General features: G+C 40.5%; 1 protein-coding gene across 1 annotated transcript in view; it reads left to right on the plus strand.

The window, feature by feature from the left end:
• LOC106141137 (lysine-specific demethylase 5) overlaps positions 1-24,421 on the plus strand; it is a 46,118-nt gene that overhangs the window by 8,992 nt on the left and 12,705 nt on the right. The window contains exons 5-30 of the mRNA XM_060951552.1: positions 317-575; positions 1,184-1,350; positions 1,789-1,950; positions 3,010-3,126; positions 4,132-4,243; positions 5,543-5,679; positions 6,703-6,809; positions 7,304-7,456; positions 8,417-8,528; positions 9,414-9,608; positions 10,532-10,710; positions 11,372-11,543; positions 12,850-13,048; positions 13,587-13,702; positions 13,801-13,953; positions 14,265-14,331; positions 14,531-14,739; positions 15,421-15,591; positions 16,008-16,228; positions 17,043-17,164; positions 18,660-18,808; positions 19,946-20,059; positions 21,419-21,522; positions 22,680-22,797; positions 23,380-23,548; positions 24,342-24,412. Of these exons, the coding sequence (XP_060807535.1) occupies positions 317-575; positions 1,184-1,350; positions 1,789-1,950; positions 3,010-3,126; positions 4,132-4,243; positions 5,543-5,679; positions 6,703-6,809; positions 7,304-7,456; positions 8,417-8,528; positions 9,414-9,608; positions 10,532-10,710; positions 11,372-11,543; positions 12,850-13,048; positions 13,587-13,702; positions 13,801-13,953; positions 14,265-14,331; positions 14,531-14,739; positions 15,421-15,591; positions 16,008-16,228; positions 17,043-17,164; positions 18,660-18,808; positions 19,946-20,059; positions 21,419-21,522; positions 22,680-22,797; positions 23,380-23,548; positions 24,342-24,412 (3,855 nt within the window). The remainder of the gene's footprint in view (positions 1-316; positions 576-1,183; positions 1,351-1,788; positions 1,951-3,009; positions 3,127-4,131; positions 4,244-5,542; positions 5,680-6,702; positions 6,810-7,303; positions 7,457-8,416; positions 8,529-9,413; positions 9,609-10,531; positions 10,711-11,371; positions 11,544-12,849; positions 13,049-13,586; positions 13,703-13,800; positions 13,954-14,264; positions 14,332-14,530; positions 14,740-15,420; positions 15,592-16,007; positions 16,229-17,042; positions 17,165-18,659; positions 18,809-19,945; positions 20,060-21,418; positions 21,523-22,679; positions 22,798-23,379; positions 23,549-24,341; positions 24,413-24,421) is intronic.

The raw sequence follows: 24,421 nt of genomic DNA on the forward strand, positions 1-24,421 counted from the left end.
ATACAAAAAAGAAGAGGACCACTCCATCTCTTTCCCATGGTTGTCGTAAAAGGCGACTAATGGATAGGCTTACAAACTTGGGATTCTTTTTTGGACGATGGGTTAGGAACCTGTCACTATTTGAATCTCAATTCTATCATTAAGCCAAATAGCTGAACGTGGCCATTCAGTCTTTTCATGGCTGTTGGCTCTGTCTGCTCTGTCGGCAAGGGATATAGACGTGACCATATGTATGTATGTACACTTTTAGAGTATATTTCTACGCCACAATAAAGTAATAAGGTTAAGAATATAACCCTCACTTTTCAACCAACAGAAAATAGAAGTGAAAGGAGAACAAACGCCAGAAAAGAATAATGCTGGAACGCGCAGCCGTACTTCCTCCAAATGTTCCACAGCGGCCACTCCGTCTCCGGCCAGGAGGTACAAGACTTCAGATCCTGAACCAGCCGCTGAGGGTAGCCATACTGAGGGCGCTCTGATAGGCGCTGAAGATGACAAGAAGGTGAAGAGCCCTGTTAAAGAAGAAGGGAAGAAGTCGCCGGTTAAAGAAGAGAATTTGGAGACTAGGAGAAGTAAGTAGCTTTAAATGTTCCGTAGAGGTCACTCCGTCTACGGCCAGGAGGTACAAGACTTCAGATCCTGAACCAGCCGCTGAGGGTAGCCATACTGAGGGAGTTAAAGGTAGAGGTGCTGAAGATGACAAGGTCAAGAGCCCTGTTAAAGATCAAGGGAAGAAGTATTCAGTTAAAGAAGAGAATTTGCGAGATGTGGAGAAGTAATTTTTTATTTGTACCTGCGGACAGTTCAGGAACTGTCCGTTATTCTTCTGCTATTATGAGCGAGATAGCGGGAGACATTTTGTTTTTGGATTTCAAGTCTAATAGTTCTTGTAGTATGGTCGTTATTTTATTAAGTTTTTATTATGTTTGATTCTGCGGTAGGTTGCGTTATTCTGCGTTGTGAAATATAGCCGAGGCGACTTTCAAACGTGGTTGTAGTGTAAGCATTTAAATTTCTAAACTTATTGGTTTAAGAATCAAATTGAACTCGATCCCATCCGTGAAACAGGGTGTGATTTATGTAAACATATGTATTATTTTGAGTGCATTTATATATATATATATATATATATATATTGGTTAAGATTGCTCGTTCTGACCATTAACGTTTTCCCACCCAGGTCCCCGCGAGAACAAGTGGATGTCGGCCGGCGGCAGCTGCAGCGCCGGCGTCCGCGTGAGGGTGCCGCGCTCCACGCGGCTGCGGGAGCACCGCATGTCCAACATGACAGTCTCTGTCACCCCCGCACCGCCCACGGAGCACACGCCGCACAATGCTGATGATCCGGTCAGTGTTTTTATTAACAATTATGAGTGTTCAAATGTTTAAAAAAATAATAATTTGTAAGTTGTACCTACCGGAGGCAGGAAAGTAAAGGCTTCGTGTTTATGTGAATAAACTAGCTGTGTTCGCGATTTCGTCCGCGTGGAATTGTTATTTTAGGCATCATTTAAGATGGGCATCAATTGAGATTCAAATAGTGACAGGTTGCTAGCCCATCGCTTAAAAAAGAATCCCAAGTTTGTAAGCCTATCCCTTAGTCGCCTTTTACGACATCCATGGGAAAGAGATGGAGTGATCCTATTAATTTTTTTTAATTGGTTTAGTTTTAAAGATTTACATACAATAAATCACTTACTGTTACAAAACAATATTTATATAAGTATAATTGGTGCCGGGTAATATTATAAAAATAAAAAAAACCTTTTTTTTTTCACTCCGCAGCTGGCTAAATACATGTGTCACGTTTGCGGGCGCGGCGACATTGAGGAGCAGATGCTGCTCTGCGACGGCTGCGACGACTCCTACCACACTTTCTGCCTGGTGCCGCCGCTGGCTGATGTCCCCAAGGGAGACTGGAGGTGTCCCGTGTGCCTGGCTGAGGAGGTAGGTCCATTCCAGGGTACAACGTAATATGTCACGGCTCCCCAATATTTGGGAGTCGTTTGTCACGGCTCCCCAATATTTGGGAGTCGTTTGTCACGGCTCCCCAATATTTGGGAGCTGTTCGTAAGAGGGCAACACAGCGGGGGACACTGCGGGGTGCGCGGGCGCAGACGGACACGTACAGCGCCACGAGGTATGTCACGGCGGATTCATACATAAAATATTAGATGTCTACCCCGCTTATACAACCACGAACAGTACATTTAGCGGGCGTCCCCCGTTGGCTTGGGTTCCCCGTTTCGGAATGGCTCCCAAATGTTGGGGAGTCGTGACAAACGACTCCCAAATATTGGGGAGCCGTGACAAACGACTCCCAAATATTGGGGAGCCGTGACAAACGACTCCCAAATATTGGGGAGCCGTGACAAGAAAGAAAGATGTAGTCTGTCTACCCAGAGGAATTATTTTGTGTATGTGTGTTAAGATTTTTGGATCTCAACTGTTGACTTGTTGTTTTTGAATGCAGATCTTTTGATTGCATTTCATTTTAATATCTTAAGGCTAGCAGCCAAACAAACAGCTGAACATGGCCTATCAGTCTTTTGAAGACTGTTGTCTACCCCGGAAGAGATATAGACGTGATTATATGTATGTCTGTCTGTATGTAGCAGCCATAATATTAATAAAGGGATAGGCTTACAAACTTGGGATTCTTTTTTAGGCGATGGGCTAGCAACCTGTCACTAGTTGAATCTCAATTCTATCATTAAGCCAAATAGCTGAACGTGACCATTTAGTCTTTCAAGGCTGTTGGCTCTGTCTACCCCGCAAGGGATATAGACGTGACCATATTTGTTACCGCTTCTTCTGCACTGACGCCTTGGAAGCGGCAGTAAACTTAGTTTTTAAGTAATTTATTTGACGTCAACCAATGTTGTTAAACCATACGTTTTGACAATTATTAAGCGATATATAGTATCCTATAATAATGAATAAAAATTTTGAATTTTGAATTTTATGCATGTATGTATATATAAAATTAATCATTTTATTGCCCAGGTGTCGAAACCGGCGGAAGCGTTCGGCTTCGAGCAAGGCACTCGGGAGTACACGCTGCAACAGTTCGGGGAGATGGCCGACCAGTTCAAGTCCGACTATTTCAACATGCCCGTACATGTGAGTGGCATTGTGTTTCTCTTCTCACTTAAGCCGGATTTACATCACAAAATTAATGGCTTGTAATTTTATAGAATGGAATAGATTAATTTTCAAAATTGAATACAAGGTATCACTTATTGACGTCACATCACTTAAATCTAATGAAAACTACTACCGCTTCCAAAGCGCATGTGTAGAAGTTCAGTTTTACTTTTGTGAAACTGGAGTAGTTTCGTGCTATGCGCATATGTTTTGTAAAACAAATGTCATGCAACTAATTTCGTAATGTGAAGCCGGCTTTATGCACAATTAACAATGGATTTCCAGGTGTTCTGGATGATGTTTCTATGTTAAGAATTTTTTTTTTTTCAAGATGTTCTGGGGGCAGACGTTGTTTTGTCATATGAATAAATTTTAAGTAATTTCTAGTTAAAAAAATTAACCCTCTTTACTGAGGGGTATGAAAAATATATGTTGGCCATTTCGCAGACCTACTAAATATGCTCACAAAATTTAATGAGAATCAGTCAAGCCGTTTCGGAGGAGTACGGGAACGAACATTGTGACACGAGACTTTTATATGTAATATATAATATATATTGTTAGTTGAGGACGTCATATTCATTATTTATGTATTAATCTACTTAAACTGTTATAAGGCTGTAAGAGTTCCTCATAAGTAATAGACATAACCTTCCTTTATATTCTTTCCTTTTTAATATTGGTGCCGTGTGGTTCTCGGCACCAATAAAAAGAAAAAAGAATAGGACCACTCCTTTTCTTTTCCATGGATGTCGAAAAAGGCGACTTAAGGGATAGACTTAAAAACTTTGGATTCCTCTTTTAGGCGATGAGCTAGCAACCTACGTAAGTCACTATTTGAATCTCAATTCGTTCATCAAGCCGATAAGCTGAACATGGCCTATCAGTCTTTTCAAGTCTGTTGGCTCTGTCCACCCCGCAAGGGATATAGACGTGACTATATGACGTATGTATGCATATATATTCTTCCTTCCTCACCAGATGGTGCCGACGTCGACGGTGGAGAAGGAGTTCTGGCGCGTCGTGTCATCCATTGACGAGGATGTGACCGTGGAATACGGGGCTGATCTCCACTCCATGGACCATGGATCTGGTAAGTTTTACTACCGCATGTTAAAATATAAAATAGCCTTTATTGCTGTTTTAAAAAGGTGTAGGTTATATTGTTGTCCTTCGACAAAGGCCTTCTCCATTACTTTCCAAGCTTCCCTGTCCCTTGCCACCCTGATTTAATGTGGACCAGCCAGCAGGTTTGAGGTCACCTTCCCGCCTTGTTTTCTGACGGCCTTGTCTTCTTCTACCGTCCCTGGGATACCATTCTGTTACAATTTTTGACTATTTTCCTTGCTGTTCTCTCAATATATCTCCTTCAAGGTTTTGTATACTTTTTTGCGTTTATAAGATAAACATGGACTTTTATATTACTTTATAATAGCTAAGGAAAGAGATGTGTAAAAAGTAGGTAATTTATGACCATTACTTTTGGATTGGGCAAGTCAGGTTTTTATATGATGAGGCTACTGTCCTTTGCATACCTTTGCAGGGGAAACTAAACCATATTTGATCATGGTTACATATCCAGTTGCCTTTGCATAGAAACCTGTATTCAGTTACCTGGATGTGCAGTGCAAGTTTCAGTGCAGTCACAATGTTTTCCCTCACTGTAAGAGCAGTAGCAAATAATGTGTTATAACATTCTTAGAAGTTTTCCTTAGTTCGGTCTCCCCTTGGACCTATGATTTTGATTGAAACTTGGTGAACTGTGGACTGCTGACATAGACTTGGTGGATTTGGTGACAGTGTGTTCTGTCCCCATTTCAATCGTGATTTATTATATGTATATCTTGACGTTTGACGAATGTCAATTTTCCAATCCAATTTTATTAAATTTTCCAAATATCTTAAATAATTTAATTTTCTAATCCATTTCGTATAAGTATCTATCATATTAAAAAAGGAAATCTCTTCATCATCACATATCACAACAATGTATTTTCTCGTCCACATATCTAGGTATTCTAAAGTGTGGATAATTGTGAATAGATGTTGTTGAAGAAAATGCTGCAGTGCAGTTTGTTACCGCTTCTTCTGCACTGACGCTTGGAAGCGGTAGTAAATTAGTGTTAAGTCATTTATTTGACGTCAACCAATGTTGTGGAACCAAAAGATATGTGGCGACATCTATACGTCACAAAAATAAAAAATAAAATCACGCGACGCTTTCAGTCAATAATAGCGAACAACCTAAATCGCGCAATAAAGATTTCACGGATTGGAGCAATATATACAACCTCCGACACAACATCGTTGGAGTCGCAGTTCCCCAGGCGTCACACCTAGCCTGGCGGAAGATCAGAAGTTTTGAATTTGAATTTTCTCCCATTTTGTACAGGTTTCCCAACGAAATCCAGCGCTCACCTGTACCCCGGTGAGCAGCAATACGCAGAGTCCAGCTGGAACCTGAACAACCTGCCCGTGCTGCAGGGCTCTGTGCTGGGGCACATCAACGCTGATATATCCGGCATGAAGGTGAGACAGTTACTACGGAACTGAGATGATGGCATCCCGGAGTGGTTCCTTGTGTCTCCGGGGGAACAGCAGTACTCATAATGCAGCTGCAGGACCACTCCATCTCTTTCCCATGGATGTCGTAAAAGGCGACTAAGGGATAGGCTTACAAACTTGGGGTTCTTTTTTAGGCGATGGGCTAGCAATCTGTCACTATTTGAATCTCAATTCTATCATTAAGCCAAATAGCTGAATGTGGCCATTCAGTTTTTTCAAAACTGTTGGCTCTGTCTACCCCGCAAGGGATATAGACGTGACCATATGTATGTATGTATGTATTATACAACTGTATTTGTTTTTGTTTGAACGAATGAATGAATCCACATTTTAGTTTGTCGTTTGTTCGGTAGAGGCAGCACTTTCGTTGGCTCTAATACTTTTAGCTAATAACCCTGTCGTCTGATCTCCGCAACTTTTCAGGGAACTTTTGTTGCATTTCAACTCATATCAATTTCGTTTATTTATTTTTTTGACGTGACGTCGTCTTATAATTCGATTGAGCCGGCTGCACGCACGAAAAACATGACTCATGCGACGTTACCTCGCTCTGAGGCGTTCCATGTCAGGCTTGAAGTGCAAGCGAGAGCGCGGAACGAGCGACAAAGAGGCACAATCGGCCTTCGCGTTCGGCAGCGTTCGACATCCGTCTCTCTCCTACTTGAGTGGAAATTAAAATGTTCTTTTGAAAAATGCTACCATTCCATCAGTATTTTCTTAAGACGTTGTCACATTCAACTATGATAGAATTATAACAAACGCAATAAACTTATTAATACGATTTATTTTAATTATAATGATTATACAGAATGTAACAATGACAGTGCACTATACGGAGATGAGAGTGAGTGAGCGCGGCATATATAATGTCAAACACGTTCATTGTGAACATTGCTATTGCATAATGCGCAGGCGTCCATACTAACAACAAACTATCGTCAGTAAACCGACTTTACAGACAACTAATTTTTTTTTTGGTGGGTACAGATACCTTGGCTGTACGTGGGAATGTGCTTCGCGACCTTCTGCTGGCATAATGAAGACCATTGGAGTTATTCCATCAATTACTTGCATTGGGGCGAGCCTAAGACTTGGTGAGCCTTTATGGTTATATTAGCTTTAATTGTTATTGTTATATTTGTTTTGTGTCTATGTAGCACTGTCGAGTAAACATTTTATCTATCTATCATCTATCTTTAATTTTACTAGTTTTTAGTCGCAGCGTCACTCGCGTGAATTTAGCGCCATCTACAAAAATTTAGGAATTAGCGCCATCTAAAAAAAAGAAGTGCCGTGTAGTTCCCGGCATCAATACAAAAAAGAATAGGACCACTCCATCTATTTGCCATGGATGTCGTAAAAGGCGACTAAGGAATATGCTTACAAACTTGGGATTCTTTTTTAGGCGATGGGCTAGCAACCTGTCACTATTTGAATCTCAATTCTATCTTAAAGCCAAATAGCTGAACGTGGCCTATCAGTCTTTACAAGACTGTTGGCTCTGTCTACCCCGCAAGGGATATAGACGTGATTATATGTATGTATGTATTATAAACTTATTTTCAAAATGATAATCATTTAAAAACAGGTACGGCGTGCCAAGCTCGAAAGCGGAGCAATTCGAGGCGGCGATGAAGGCCGAAGCCCCCGAGCTGTTCCAGCTGCAGCCCGACCTTCTCCACCAGCTGGTCACCATCATGAACCCCAACATACTCATGAAGGCCGGAGTGCCTGTGTTCAGGTGAGGTTTAGCTAAAGTACGTGACGGTGCCGTGTGGTTCCCGGCACTAATACAAAAAAAGAATAGGACCACTCCGTCTCTTTCCCGCGGATGTCGTATAAGGCGACCAAGGGATAAGCTTTTTTAGGCGATGGGCTAGCAACCTGTCACTATTTGGATCTCAATTCTATCATTAAGCCAAATAGCTGAATGTGGTTGATCAGTCTTTTCAAAACTGTTGGCTCTGTCTACCCCACTAGGGATATAGACGTGACCATATGTATGTATGTACGTGACGGTCAAGTCCAGTTTAAGAGTAAAACGAGGAGTTTAGTTTTGGTTTAATGTAAAGCTTGTCAGTTTTATGCTGTAACTCTGGATATCTTGACTTTAAAAATAAAACGTGCCGTCTGGTTGCTGGCGCCAATAAAAAAAAAGAATAAGACCACTGCGTCTCATTCCCATTGATGTCGTAAAAGGCGACTAAGGGATAGGCGTTTAAACTTGGTATTCTGATGGGCTAGCAACCTGACCCTATTTGAATCTCAATTCTAATATTAAGCCAAATAGCTGAACATGGCATATCAGTCTTTTCAAGACTGTTTGTTCTGTCTTTCGGCCGGAGTTCGGACTTCTAAACATGCAGGGACAGCAATAGTTTTAATTACCATCCTGTAAGAGATAAAAACTCGTGATGTATGTTTGTATTTGTTTGTTTGAATGACGGCCTCTGGGGCGCAGGCGAGGTCCCGGGTTCGAATCCCGGTCAGGGCATGATGAGATGCGAACTTTTTCTGATTGACCTGGGTCTTGGATGTTTATCTATATAAGTATTTATTTATTATAAAATATAGTATCGTTGAGTTAGTATCTCGTAACACAAGTTTCGAACTTACTTCGAGGCTAACTCAATTTGTGTAATTTGTCCCGTATATATTTATTTATTTATTATTACAAAATGTTGCTGTTATCGTGTCGCAGGACTGACCAGCACGCTGGAGAGTTCGTGATAACGTTCCCGCGCGCCTACCACGCCGGCTTCAACCAGGGGTACAACTTCGCCGAGGCGGTCAACTTCACGCCCGCCGATTGGGTGAGTCATTCAGCAAGTCGTAAAAGGCGACTAAGGGATAGGCTTACAAACTTGGGATTCTTTTTTAGGCGACAGGCTAGCAACCTGTCACTATTTTGAATCTCAATTCTATCATTAAGCCAAATAGCTGAACGTGGCCTTTCAGTCTTTTCAAGACTGTTGGCTCTGTCTACCCCGTAAGGGATATAGACGTGATGATATGTATGTATGTATTAAGTCTTTTGGTTATTTAGTTAGTTTTCCAAAAAAAAATCTATAGTTTTGTATTTTTTTTATTGACTTGTCATTTCGTAAGAATTTTAACACTGAAACCAATTATTTTCCTTCCTCCTGGCTTTAGTCCCGGTCGCATCCTCACCTCTCTGGGGAGGAGCCCGGGGTATGCCTTAGACCATGGATCCTGGATTGGGTGAATCAGGTTTTTAAAAGAAGCGACTCCCGTCTGACATTAGTAACCTTTTCAGATAAACCTAACTCGTATTGGATCAAATGGTTTCACATCTAGAATAGAATAAAATTGATTTATTTTCAAAATTGGATACAAGGTATCACTTATTGACGTCACATCACTTAAATCTAATTATAACTACTACCGCTTCCAAAGCGCATGTGTAGAAGAAGCGGCGGAACAAACTACACTGCAGCATTTTCATCGGACGTCAATTTACAAATATAGATCTCTTAAATCTAAATCATGATGGACGAATGCTCATTGTCTACATTAAAAAACATGAATGTATGTAGAACAAGAATGAATCTAGTAGTAGTTATAATTAGATTTAAGTTATGTGACGTCAATAAGTGATACCTTGTATCCAATTTTGAAAATAAATCTATTCTATTCTATTCTAGTTTACTGAATGTGCATTTTTTATATTATTGCAGTTGAAAATGGGCCGCGAATGCATCGCTCACTACTCAACGCTGCGTCGTTACTGCGTGTTCTCTCACGACGAGCTCGTCTGCAAGATGGCGTTGGAAGCTGATAATCTGAGCGTGTGTGTAGCTCTAGCAGCTTATAGAGACATGAGGACCATGTTGCATGATGAGAGGAAGCTCAGGAAAGCTCTGCTGGACTGGGTGAGATAGATTTTCATATGAATTTTATGATGAATCAAGAATTTGGTCACAAGTCTGTGTAGCTTAACAGCTTATAGAGATAAAAAGACCATGGTAGAATAGAATAGATTTATTTTCAAAATTGGATACAAGGTATCACTTATTGACGTCACATAACTTAAATCTAATTATAACTACTACTTATGGTACATAACAAGAGGAAGCCTAGGAAATCTCTGCTCGACTGAGTAAGTCAGCTTTTCATCTAAATCTATACTAATATTATAAAGCTGAAGAATTTGTTTGTTTGTTTGTTTGAACGCGATAATCTCAGGAACTACTGCTTCGAATTGAAAATTGTTTTTTGTGTTGAATAGACCATTTATCGAGGAAGGCTTTAGGCTATATAACATCACGCTGCAACTATTAGGAGTGAAGAAATAATAGAAAATGTGAAAATAAAAAACGGGGTAAATTATTCATACTTGAGAGCTTCAATGATGCTCAAAATAACTATTCCATGCGGAAGAATTCGCAGGCACAGCTAGTTTTATGATAAATCAAGAATTTTGTCACAAGAGTCGTTCGCGATTGATAAATAAGTGTCTGTGAAACTTTAACAGCTAACAGAGATAATGAGGCCCATGTTTCTTGGAAAGACTGAATGGCCACGTTCAGCTGTTTGGCTTAATGATAGAATCGAGATTCAAATAGAGACAGGTTGCTAGCCCATCGCCTAAAAAAGAATCCCAAGTTTGCAAGCCTATCCCTTAGTCGCCTTTTACGACATCCATGAGAAAGAGATGGAGCGGTCTTATTCTTTTTGTATTGTTTCCGAGAACCACACGGCAAGACTCCCAAAAAAGTAATAAACTTTGAAGACCGTGACCGCAATGGTATATCTAATCTTTATGCGTGAATAACAATAAGTTTCTGATCTGCAGGGCGTGACAGAAGCCGAGCGCGAGGCGTTCGAGCTGCTGCCGGACGACGCGCGCCAGTGCCACCTGTGCAAGACCACGTGCTTCCTGTCGTGCGTGTCGTGCGCCTGCTCCGGCCGCCAGGCCTGCCTGCGCCACTTCCGGCAGCTGTGCGCCTGCGCGCCGCGCCGCCACACGCTCAGGTGATTCATATTGTAAATGCGAATGTTTGTGTGTCAGGATGTTCAGTATAGTGGATGTTTGTTACTCTTTCACGGAAAATTTACTGAACCGATTACCATGAAATTTGGTAGGTAGCTAGCTGAAGACCCAGAATAATATTAAGGCTACTTTTTATCTCAAAGTTCCTGCGGGATTGATAGGGGTTCCATGCGGACGAAGTCGCGGGCGGCCTCTAGTATTATATATGCGAAAGTTTGTATGTCAGGATGTCAGTATGGATGTTTGTTACTCTTTCACGGAAAATCTACTGGACCGATTACGGTGAAATTTGGTAGGTGAAGACCCAGAATAACATATAGGCTACTTTTTATTTCGGAGTTCCTGCGGGATTGATAAGATTGACATGTGGACGAAGTCGCGGGCGGCCTCTTGTCTATATACGAGTATATATATATATATACTTATATAGACTAGATTTCTCTTAGTCGCCTTTTAAAAGATCCATTGGAAAGATGGCTTAGCGACGGAATGGAGATTCAAATAGTGACAGACTATTTGAATCTCAATTCTATCATAAGGCCAAACAGCTGAACGTGGCCTGTAAGTCTTTCAAAGACTGTTGGCTCCCTCTACCCCGCAAATGTATGTATGTTTGGATAACCGTGACGTTTGAATGGCCAGATACCGCTACACGCTGGACGAGCTGCCGAGCATGCTGGACAAGCTGAAGGCCAAGTCGGAGCAGTTCCGCGAGTGGGCGGAGGCCGTGCAGAACGCGCTGGACCCCGACACGCCCAAGACCTGCGACCTGGACGGGCTGCGCGGCTTCCTGCGCCGCGCCGCCGACCTCAAGGTCACTCTCACTCTCACCCCCCACTCTCACTCTCATACTCACTCTCACTCTCATACTCAATACTCATTCACATTCGTTGTTATGGGACATTTCAATATTGGATACAAGGTATCACTTATTGAAGTCACATCACTTAAATCTAATTATAACTACTACCGCTTCCAAAGTGCATGTGTAGAGGAAGCGGCGGAACAAACTACACTGCAGCATTTCATCAGACGTCAATTTACAATTCACTTAATAATTGTCATTATCTTTCGGTTTCACAACATTGGTTGACGTTTAATAAATTACTTAAATCTAAGTTTACTGCCGCTTCCGAAGCGTCAGTACAGAAGAGGCGGTAACTTATATATACTTGGTATTTTAGGCGAAGGGGGTAGACAAAGGATTTGAATCTCAATTCTATCAGAAAGCAAAACGAGCTGAACGTGGCCTATCAGTCTGTTGATGAATATTCGCTCTGTCTACTCTACAAGGGGTAAAGACGTGATTGTATGTTATGTAAGATACATATATGCATCATGAAATTCCTTTTCATTATCAAATCAAATATTTTATTTTCTCTCAAATCTCAAGCAGTATTTATCATAGTTAAGAATATGAGAGATTGGTGTCTGAACTAAGCAGCTGCTTATTTTAAAAACACCAGCCTCTCCCCACTTTTAGTTAACATAACACATGGAACATTCTTGTTACACAATCCATGAGTTCGTAAATTTTAGATAAAAATTTAAATGTTATTTTATTGATATCAAATATTGACAAATAGGTATGAAGTTAATATTTACAGTTTAATTGACATAATTGAGTTAATTAATTTGATTTAAGTGACTTATGTATAATTTTATAATAATTTGCATGCTATAATTAATGCTTGATCAAAATAAGGACGTCCTGGTAAAGGGTCAGGTCAAGAGTACCCGAAACCGAAGTGGAAAGATGTAGTCTCTGCCTACCCCTCCGGGAAAGAGGCGTGATTTTATGTATGTATGTATAATTAATGGCTGATCAGGAGGAAATATAATTTATTCTACACCTTTTGTAAACCCTAATCATAAGCAAATAAACATTCTATTCATGGTATAGTACAATCAAATTGTACATTAACATACCAGTTTGTTACCGCTTCTTCTGCACTGACGCCTTGGAAGCGGCAGTAAACTTAGTTTTAAATAATTTAATTGACGTCAACCAATGTTGTTAAACCATACGTTTTGACAATTATTAAGCGATATGAAGTATCCTATAATAATGAATAAAAATTTTGAATTTTGAATTTGAATCTTATTCTTCCCCATGACAGATGCCAAAAACGGAGCTGGTCCGCGCCCTGGAAACGGCAATAGAGGACGCCGAGAAGTGCGCCTCGGTGATAGCCCAGCTGGACCTGAACAAGATGCGCACGCGCACCCGCCACCACGACCCCAAGTACAGGCTGACGCTGCACGAGCTCACGCTGTTCGCGGCCGAGATCGACGGGCTGGCCTGCGTGCTGCCCGAAGGTGGGTTGATTGACTGATTGACTAGATGGAACAGACGGTTTTGATATAGACTCTTCCTTGATCGTTCCGTAGTCAAGAGTTGAGCTTGAGCTTTGTACTGTTTTATGTTATGGAATGTCGTCATACTGGAATTTACGCAAATTATGTATTTCCGTTTCCGATTTTACAAAAAATACTAAAATATTAAGTACATAATAGGTTTTCGCATTATGCAATAAACGGTTTTTTTTTTCGTTTTTTATTTAAATATTAGTGACGGCAATATATAGACGCTCACATTTTTCACGGAATATTTGGTTGTATGTTACGTTTCAAAATAAATTGTTAAGAAAAGAAGTTAAGGCGTGGTTTTTGTATGTATGTTTGTTTGTATAAAATTAAGTAAACTATAAAAGGTGGGTTGATCAGGAGTGTTTGGGGAACTTAGGAACCCATACGAAAGTACATACATATCACGTCTTTATCAAGTACGAATCTACGAAAGTACAGTTAGTTAGAATTAGTTCCACTTAAAAAAATTATATTTGTTATTATACAGGCTCAGCAGTGAAGGAGGTCCTTCGTCAAACGTCGGAATTCGAATCCCGGGCTACGGAGTTACTCAATCAAGATTTGGACCAGTTCGAGACGTCATACATGAGGGAACTGGAAGAGGTAATGAAATTTTATTCCTCTTATTTATATCAGTTAATGCGTTAAAATTTTAAGACGGCAATTATTTAAATAAATGCTTTTTTTTATTTCACCAACAGGTGGTAGAACTAGGCTCCCAACTGTGCATCGTCCTCCCCCAGCTGCCGCCGTTACAAGCTCGGCTACAACAGGTCAAGTTCATAGAGGATGTGAGGACGTACAGAGCCGACTGCGCCACTTTGACGCCGGAGGTCATCGACAGGCTCTTACAGGTATGATAATCACTCCCAGGTAGGCAGCATCCCACCGCTGCTACTCAGATAGTTGATGGAGACATGAGGTATTCATCAGTTCCATCATCAGCTGAGAAAGTGGACTTTTCACGTAGACAAGATCCCACCGCTGCCACCAAAATAACCTCTGTAACAACAAGTTTTACGGATATTATAACGTTCGTGGCAAATGTGGTTCTGAAGTAATTTGAAATGGATTTTTAACAATAGACATTAATATTGTACTACGATGTCTATAAATAATTTGCATTATCCAAGAGTTTTTTTTAAATACCGTTATTTTGTTACAGGATGCTGCTAACGTAGTGCCTGATCATAGGATAGAAATGGAAAGGGCCTTACTGTACAAATTGAAGGGTAAGAATCTTCAAATTTAATACGAAATTATTTCAATAAATTAAATCACTTCATCTACATTAATTACTATCTTCATCCAAGCTCTTTGCCTGACCTGACCGTCCGCTTGATTGTCCTTTAAAAAATCAAATGATTAAATTAAAAACTCGCTTGTAAAGTAGATTGAAGTTTATGACCTAAAGATTTATTTTCCCCACAGCCCAAGTTGAAGACTGGGAATCCCGCGCCAAGGAGGTCCTCATCGATACAACTAAACCCAGGGACCCCAGGGACCGACCGGAGCCCCAGTACACCACTCTGGCAGAACTCGACGCCTTGTTGGCGGAAGCTGATGATATAGAAGCGGCATTACCTTCGCATCATGCCCTGCAGACGGCCAGTGTACACGCCAAGGATTGGTTGGTCAAGGTAACCCATCTTGAGTTTGGACAGTCTTTAGGTGCCTTAACCGCAGTTAGCTGATGATATTGAGGAAGTATTGCCTTCGCATCATGCCCTGCAGACAGCCAGTGTACACGCCAAGGATTGGTTGGCCAAGGTAACCAATCTCGAGTTTGAACACTCTTTAGGTGCCTTACCATCGATATACAGATCTTGACGCCTTGTTGCTGCAGTGATCACAGTAATATCACTGCAGCATTTTCTTCATTAACGTCAACTTCACAATTATTCAGACTTAGAATAGAAATGTGAACGAGAGAATACATTGTTATGATTAATTGGTTTGTACGAAATTTCAATAATACTACCTGTGCCCGCGACTTCGTCCGCCTGGAATTTTTGGGCATCTTTGATCATCAAGGATGAATAATTTTCCCCGTTTTTTTTTACACATTTTCCATTATTTCTTCGCTTAATGGCTATTTGGCTTAATGATAGAATTGAGATTCAAATAGTGACAGGTTGCTAGCCAATCGCCTAAAAAAGAATCCCAAGTTTGTCTTAGTCGCCTTTTACGACATCCATGGGAAAGAGATGGAGTGGTCCTGTTCTTTTTTTCAATGGTGCCGGGAACCACACGGCACTTCAATGGTGCCGGGAACCACACGGCACATTCATAATTACTAACTTTAACATCTCATTCCGCAGGTGGAAGAGATGCAATCAAAAGACTTGTACCCGTACATGAAGAGCGTGGAGATTCTGGTGCGGCGCGCCCAGCTGATACCCGTGCTGCTGTACGAGAAGGACCAGCTCGCCGCCGCGCTGCTGTCCGCCCAGGACTGGAAGCGGGGCGCCGCCGACATGTTCCTCAAGAAGGTGAGCTGGTGCGCGTGGGTCTGTGATTGAAGGAGGTGAGGTGGTTGTATGGGAGGAAAGACATGTTCTTGAACGAGGTGAGATTGTTGCGTGAAGAGAGTTATGAATGTGGATGAAGCAAAGTGAAAGAAAATTGCGTCCCTACATATGTAATTTTTTCAAATATCCACTAAAAGAAACTATCCCTGGTAAAGGGTCAGGTCAAAAGTACCCGAAACCGCCGAGCTTGCATGAAGAGAGTTATGAATGTGGATGAAGCAAAGGAAGTATGCAGGGATCGTGGCAAGTGGAAAGAGGTAGTCTCTGCCTACCCCTCCGGGAAAGAGGCGTGATTTTATGTATGTATGTATGTATGTATCCACTAAAAGAGAAACGACATGATTGACAAATATCTAACCTTCCCGATATTGGTGTAGAACTGGGGGCACTCCCTGCTGGAGGCGCTGTCGCCGCGCACGGAGCCCGGGGCTCCGCCGCGGCGCCGGGCGCGCGCCCCGGGCGCGGGCTCGCCGCCGCCGTCCAGCGCGGAGGCCGAGCAGTTCCTCCGGAACTTCAGCGAGGACTCCACGCCCACCGAGATCGTGGCCGCCTTCAAGCAGGCCGAGCATCGGGAGCTGGCCGCTATCAAGGAGTTGAGGTGCGTTTCTCAAGGTCATCTATACTGATATTGTAAAGCTGAAGTGTTTGTTTGTTTGTTTGTTCATCAATTGATATACATATATATCAACATTTTAATATACAAACGTGACAGAGCCAGTGTTGAAAATACTGAAAGGCTGAATGATATAATTGAAACTCAAATAGTGATAGGACCCTAACCCATCGCCTATAAAAACAATCGCAAATTTATTAGCCTATCCCTTAACCGTCTTTTACGTAACGTAATGAACCACTTTTTTTTGTATGAAGTTGTAGGCAACCTTCTTAGTATACGTCATAGCAACGGTTGCCATTAAGTTGTTTGTGAGAGTTATGTCAAAAATTATTTTTATTGTTACATGTTCTTAAGATATATAACGTTGAATAATATAGACATTTTATACTGATTATTTTCTCCTCTTTTCTCTATGTTTCTTCTGTAGGAATAACTAACTTTTATAACTATGTGGCGACATCTCTACGCCACTCGACACAACATCAAATCACACAACAACTGTCAATCATCGCGAAGAAATTGACGCGCTCAACCAATAGCAGAGAAGAAAATCTTTTATACCTGTGTACCACAATAAATATTTTTGAATTTAAATTTGAAACTAAATCGCGATATCACGGATTAGAGCTATATATACAACCTCCGATACAACATCGTCTGTCGCGCTGTTCCCCACGCATCACACCAGCCTGGCGGAAGATCTTCCCTTTGTGGCGGTCGAGCCGAATCATCGCTCCCGCTACAACTATACTTCGTACAAAGTGTATAATAATGTAAATGTATCACTCGTCCACAGAGCTAAGAACATGCGGAAGGAGGTGCGCGCGCCGGCCGCGCCGGGCGTGTCGTTCTGCGTGTGCCAGAAGCGGCAGTACGGCGTCATGACGCAGTGCGAGCTGTGCAAGGACTGGTTCCACGGTGAGTGCGCCGGCGCATCTATACTTATATTATAAAGCTCAAGAGTTTGTTTGTTCTGGTTCGAATTGAAAAATTCTTTTTGCGTTGAATTGACCGTTTATCGAGGAAGGCTTTATATATATAAAATCACGCTGCAACTATTAAGAACGAAGGCATATTGGAATATGTGAAAAAAAGTGCCGTGTGATTCCCGGCATCAATACAAGAAAGAATAGGACCATTCCATCTCTTTCCCATGGATGTCGTAAAAAGCGACTAAGGGATATGCTTACAAACTTGGGATTCTTTTTTAGGCAATGGGCTAGCAACCTGTCACTATTTGAATCTCAATTCTATCATTAAGCCAAATAGCTGAACGTGGCCATTCGGTCTTTACAAGACTGTTGGCTCTGTCTACCCCACAAGGGATATAGACGTGACCATATGTATGTATTATGTATGTATTATAAAGCTGAAGAGTTTGTTTGTTTGTTTGAATGCGCTAATCTCAGGAACTACTGATTCGAATTGAAAAATTCTTTTTGCGATGAATAGGCTATTACACTCTTTTTTGAAAACTGTTTTAAATCAATCCTGAGACTGTGTTATACCTATAGGATTTTTATTAAAATTTTTTGAAGCCGAAAAGTGCTCTAAAAACGATTTATTATTTATGATTTTGTATTTTCGCGCGAAAACGCCATCCGCCATGCTGTTTTGACTCGTGACGTCATACTTTTAGTAAACAATACGGCTCTACGTAAGACTAAAGTAAAAAGATTTTTGTAATAATGAATTACAATACATATTGTTGGTGTCTTGTTCCTGAATGCAAGAATACAAGTATAAAAACACCAGAAAAATTGTGGATTCCACTGCCAAGTGATATTAAAATGAGAAACCATCAACGTATTAATCCTCGGTAGATTTATATTGTCTGCTTTCACAAAACCGTCTTCCATGATTCTATTAAATTATTAAAGAGTAAAAACCCAAAAACGTGATAGAAATTTTAAAATTTCAAAATAAACAGAGCCTGACATCATCAATATGTTTTCGATTCGATATTTGTTTACTAAAAGTATGACGTCGCGTCAGTACCCAACATGGCGGATAGCGTTTTCGACTTTTGAAGAACAGATTAAAAAAGAGGATTTTTTAAATTGAATTATAAAATCCATATTGCACTTTTATGAATAATGATCGATGTTTTTCTTTTATTTTTTACAAAATCTATAAGATACGTGCATTTTTATATTTTTTTTTACATGGTGTAAAATAGCCTATTGACCACTTTTCGAGGAAGGCTTTATACTAGGCGACTAAGAAATAGTCTTTAAAACTTGGGATTCTCAGGCTAGATGGGCTAGCAACCTGCCACTATTTGAATCTCAATTATATCACTAAGCCTAACAGCTTAACGTGGCCTTTGTCTACCCCACAAGTTATATAGACGTATGTATATATATGTATCTATGGTACTTTTTTTGTTTTTAATAAATATTCTTCTCTATAGCGAATTGCGTGAGCGCCGCCAACGCGGAGGAGGAACGTGACTCTTCCCCGGAGAGAACTGATCTTCCCTTCTCCGCGGAGCCCAAGTTCCTGTGTCCTGACTGCGTGAGGACCAAACGGCCAAGACTGGACAGGATTCTAGCTTTATTGGTGAGTATACATACATATCATCACGTCTATATCCCTTACGGGGTAGACAGAGCCAACAGTCTTGGAAAGACTTAAAGGCCACGTTCAGCTATTTGACTTAATGATAGAATTGAGATTCAAATAGTGACAGGTTGCTAGCCTGTCGCCTAAAAAAGAATCCCAAGTTTGTAAGCCTATCCCTTAGTCGCCTTTTACGACATCCATGGGAAAGAGATGGAGTGGTTCTATTCTTTATTTTTATTGGTGCCGGGAACCACACGGCACATACATACATAAAATCACGCCTCTTTCCCGGAGGGGTAGGCAGAGACTACCTCTTTCCACTTGCCACGATCTCTGCATACTTCCTTCGCTTCATCCACATTCATAACTCTCTTCATGCAATCTCGGCGGTTTCGGGTACTTTTGACCTGACCCATATATACACATACATACATACAGTGGAGTGTCGGTGGTCGAATCCGTATGGTGCCTGGTTGAAGCGCGCGTAAAGGTACCGGTTCGAATCCCTGCTATGACTATTTTCGAAGTTATGTATGTACATTAGTTTGATTGCTAACCGATGCTCTTACGGTGAGGGAAAAACTCTCCCAACTGTTTTGGAGTGGGAAGGAGTGGAATGAATGAATAAATGAACGAATACCACCATTTGGATCTCAGTCTGAGCGTGGCATTTCAGTTTTTTGATGAGTTTTGGCATGTGGCCCCGCTTGTGATATAGACGTGATTAAATATTATGTTTCGTCAAAAGATAGGCTTATAAACTTGGGATTCCTCTTGTAAGCGATGGGCTAGCAACTATTTGAATCTTAATTCCATCATAAAGCGATACAGCTGAACGTGGCCATTCAGTCTTTCCAAGACTGTTGTCTCTGTCTACCCCGCAATTGATATAGACGTGACCATATTTTTGTATGTATGTTCTATCATAAAGCGATACAACTGAACGTGGCCTTCCAGTCTTTCCAAGCCTGTTGTCTCTGTCTACCCCGCAATTGATATAGACGTGACCATATGTATGTATGTATGTTCCATCATAAAGCGATACAGTTGAACGTGGCCTTCCAGTCTTTGAAAGACTGTTGTCTCTGTCTACCCCGCTTGTGATATAGACGTGACCGTATGTGTGGTCAACAGGTGTGGCTGCAGAAGCTGCCAGTGCGCATGCCCGAGGGCGAGGCGTTACAGTGTGTGACGGAGCGCGCGATGGCGTGGCAGGACGCCGCCAGGAACCAGCTGGCTCACCAACAGGTAGATACGATAGAATAAATAATTAAATAGAATAAATAAATATAGAGTGCCGTGTGGTTCCCGGCACCGATACAAAAAAAGAATAGGACCACTCCCCGTCTCTTTCCCATGGGTGTCGTAAAAGGCGAGTAAGGGATAGGCTTACAAACTCGGGATTCTTTTTTAGGCGATGGGCTAGCAACCTGTCACTGTTTGAATCTCAATTATATCATTAAGCCAAATAGCTGAACGTGACCTATAAGTCGTCAAGACTATTGGCTCTGTCTACCCCGCAAGGGATATAGACACGTATAGTAGTAGTATCTATGTATGCATGTAGTAGTACAGTATGTGTACTGTACGTACGTACGTACTGTACGTACGTATGTGTACTGTGTCTATGTAGTAGTATTTGTATATAGGGATATATACACGCAGGTAGATACGATAGAATAAATAATTAATATCTTATATATAAAATTGTCACATATTCAGTTACCTAAATGTGCAAGTTTCCTCACGAAGTACTCCCTCACCGTAAGAGTATCGGATAGCTCATACTAATGCACATAATTCAAAAAACAGTCATAGTGATCAAATTAAAAAGAAATGGCTGAAACAGGGTCTGAAACTGCGTATAAATAATTAATATCTTCTTATATATAAAATTCTCGTGTCACAATGTTTGTCTCCGTACTCCTCCGAAACGGCTTGACCGATTCTCATGAAATTTTGTAAGCATATTGAGAAGGACTGAGAATCGGCCAACATCTAGTTTTCAGACCCCTTAGTTCTAAGGGTTGTCCACCCTAAACATTTTTTTTATAATTCTATACAATTTTTTATTTTTTTGCAAAACAGCGTTTGCCGGGTCAGCTAGTAATTATGTAATATAAATGTATACGGAACAAATTACACAGATTGAGTTAGCCTCGAAGTAAGTTCGAGACTTGTGTTACGAGATACTAACTCAACGATACTCTATTTTATAATAAATACCTATATAGATAAACATCCAAGACCCAGGACAATCTGAGAAAGTTCGTTTCTCATCACGCCCTGGCCGGGATTCGAACCTGGGACCTCCGGTGTCACAGACAAGTGCACTACCGCTTCGCCACAGAGGCCGTCAAAAAAAAAATAATTAGAAATAAATAATAAATAGAATAGATTTATTTCCAAAATTGGATACAAGGTATCGCTTATTGACGTCACATCACTTAAATCTAATTATAACGAATAGAAGAAGCGGCGGAACAAACTACACTGCAGCATTAACTATTAACAAATGAAAATATATAAACATTATAACACTTGACTTCTCATTTAGAATATAACTCGAAACATTGAAATAAGATTGTGTTATTAATATTTGAGCAGATTTATTTACAGGGGAACCGCGAGAAATCGGACAAGCTGAACGCGGAACTGAAGAAGGCGACCGGGCGGGCGCACGAGGCGCACAACATGTCACAAAATTCTAGGTAATTACCTAATTTATTAATTAATTTGCTTCAAAAATAATGGAAGCGAGGTATATATACCTACCACATTTACATTACAAATAATGTTAGCCATTTCGTTTTCGTGTGGATAGATTGCGCTTCCGTAGATGAACGTGGCCATTCAGTCTTTTCAAGACTGTTGGCTCTGTCTACCCCGCAAGGGATATAGACGTGATCATATGTATGTATGTATGTATAGCGCTTCCATAAATATGTGATTTTTATGTATTTGTATCGCCGTATGCAAACGGCCACATTTATATTTTTATACATACATACATAAAATCACACCTCTTTCCCGGAGGGGTAGGCAGAGACTACCTCTTTCCACTTGCCACGATCTCTGCGTGTATTATATTTTTATGTGTATGTATGTATATATATATATATATATATATATATATATATATATATATATATATATATATATATATATGCGAAACACTCGTGTTTATCACGCGAAAACCTATCGCTGTTTTGCTTTTTTAATTATGACATGAAACGGGAACGGGGAAACATGAAAAAAAAACTATTACTATATATATATATATAATATATAGTAATAGTTTTTTATATATATATATAATATATAGTAATTCATAATTAAAAAAGCGAAACAGCGATAGGTTTTCGCGCGATAAACACGAGTGTTTCGCATGTCATGCCACGGGGAGAGACCACAAGAAACCTCAAAAATAGTTTTATCTAAATGTTTGTTTGTTTGTTTGTAATATCTTTATTGCATAGAAATTTACACTGTAACAAGAAAATAGTACATAGTTTTTTTTTTTTTAATATATTCGGGACAAATTACACTGATTGAGTTAGCCTCGAAGTAAGTTCGAAACTTGTGTTACGAGATACGAACTCAACGATACTATATTTTATAATAAATACTTATATAGATAAACATCCAAGACTCAGGCCAATCAGAAAAAGTTCTTTTCTCATCATGCCCTGACCGGGATTCGAATCCGGGACCTCCGGTATCACAGACAAGCGTACTACCGCTGAGCCACAGAAGCTGTCAATAGTAATAGTTATAAAAGAAATAAATCACTTGCAATTAGAACAACACTAGATGACTTTATGTTTTGAGAATCTAATGTTTTTGGTTTCTTTTTTTCGTGTGTTAGGTCATCGGCAAGCGTAGAGCACGCTTACAGCGCCACACCTCGTTCTCCGAATGCTAAAATCCCAGCTAGTATGCTGCAGAAGCTGGAGGAGCTGATGCTGGAGGGAGACCTCCTGGAGGTAAGATTTTTTTGCCAAGTCCATAAAAAAAAAAATTCAAGGTGTTAAGTTTTGGTTTTACATGAAGCGACTCTTATCTGATTGATGTTCGTAGACTTTTCGGATAAGATAAATTTATTTGCCATAACATGTGTACATATAACATTTGAATTCATTTAAGATGTGAAAAATTAAAATAGTGTTCCAATATGTTTTACCGTTATTACACTGTGCAAATGTTAAAAGTACATAATGAGAATATTATGTGATTTCATGTGAAAATTACTTAGGCAAAATAAGTCAAGTAGTATAAACTATATATAAACAGAAAACTGTCACAAACGAATTAAGCATCATTAAAGTTTTTCAGAGAGGAATTTATTTACATTAAAATAACATTGAAAAAAGGTCACTACTGTAGCTCTTCCTGTAGACTGATGTGTGGCCTGAGGCACCGCGCGACAGACGATGTTGTGTCGGAGGTTCCAACCCGTGAAATGTTTGCTTGTGCCATGTAGATCTTTCGTTCTTTTGATCAATAGCGTCGTGTGGTTTAGTGTTTGAGAGTTCCGGCGTAAAGAGATGTTGTTTGCGCTCGCGCAGGTGCGGCTGGAGGAGCAGCAGTCGCTGTGGAGCTGCGTGTGCGCGGCGCGCGCGGCGGCGGGCCGGCGCGGCGCGCGCGTGCTGGACGCCGGCCGCCGCAAGCGCAAGCCGCTCGCCGCGCCCCCCGCCGCCGCCGTCACAGTGCAGCACAAGCGGCATCGCCACCACGGTGCGTACGCGCATAGAATAGAATAGATTTATTTTCAAAATTGGATACAAGGTATCACTTATTGACGTCACATCACTTAAATCTAATTATAACTACTGCCGCTTCCAAAGCGCATGTGTAGAAGAAGCGGCGGAACAAACTACACTGCAGCATTTTCATCGGACGTCAATGTACAAATATAGATCTCTTAAATCTAAATCATGGACGAATACATAAATGAATGTAGAACTAGTTATTTCAATACGAATTCGACAGACATACGGCTGTTACCAACACAGTTAGTTCCACGCACCGATAGAAAAAATAATAAGACAACGCCATGTCTTTCCCATGAATGTAGTAAAAGGCGACTGAGAGATGGACTTTTGAACTTGGGATTCTTCTTCTGCAACCTGTTACTATTTATATCTCAATTCTATCATAAAGAGAAACAGCTGAACGTGGCGTATTGGTCTACCCTGCAAGGGATATAGACGTGATTATATGTATGTATTGACTAGTATATATAATCTGCCCGTTGAGAAAAGCAGGTGATGTGTATTTAAACCTTCTACCTCAAGACACAAATATAGTTTTGTCAATTGATAATTTTACCCATAGCGAATACTTCAAATCAAATTTATATTTTTTCGTGCTCATTAAGTAGCATTAATTGTAATTAGCTTTAAATGTAAATAGTATTTAAATGTCTTATTGCATGTTTAATGTTTGTTTTGCTTCGCTATCCAATTGAATTTCTGTAATGATAGTAATGAGTTTTTAATAAATATATAAATTTTGCCGTTGTTTACAGCTTCAACGGTGCCCAAGACGACATTAAAACGAGGGTCGGCGACCACCACGAATTATCTCAACAGGAAACAGGTATGTTAT

The sequence above is a fragment of the Amyelois transitella genome, chromosome 25 (assembly GCF_032362555.1).
Source record: "Amyelois transitella isolate CPQ chromosome 25, ilAmyTran1.1, whole genome shotgun sequence".
Taxonomy (NCBI): Eukaryota; Metazoa; Arthropoda; class Insecta; order Lepidoptera; family Pyralidae; genus Amyelois; species Amyelois transitella.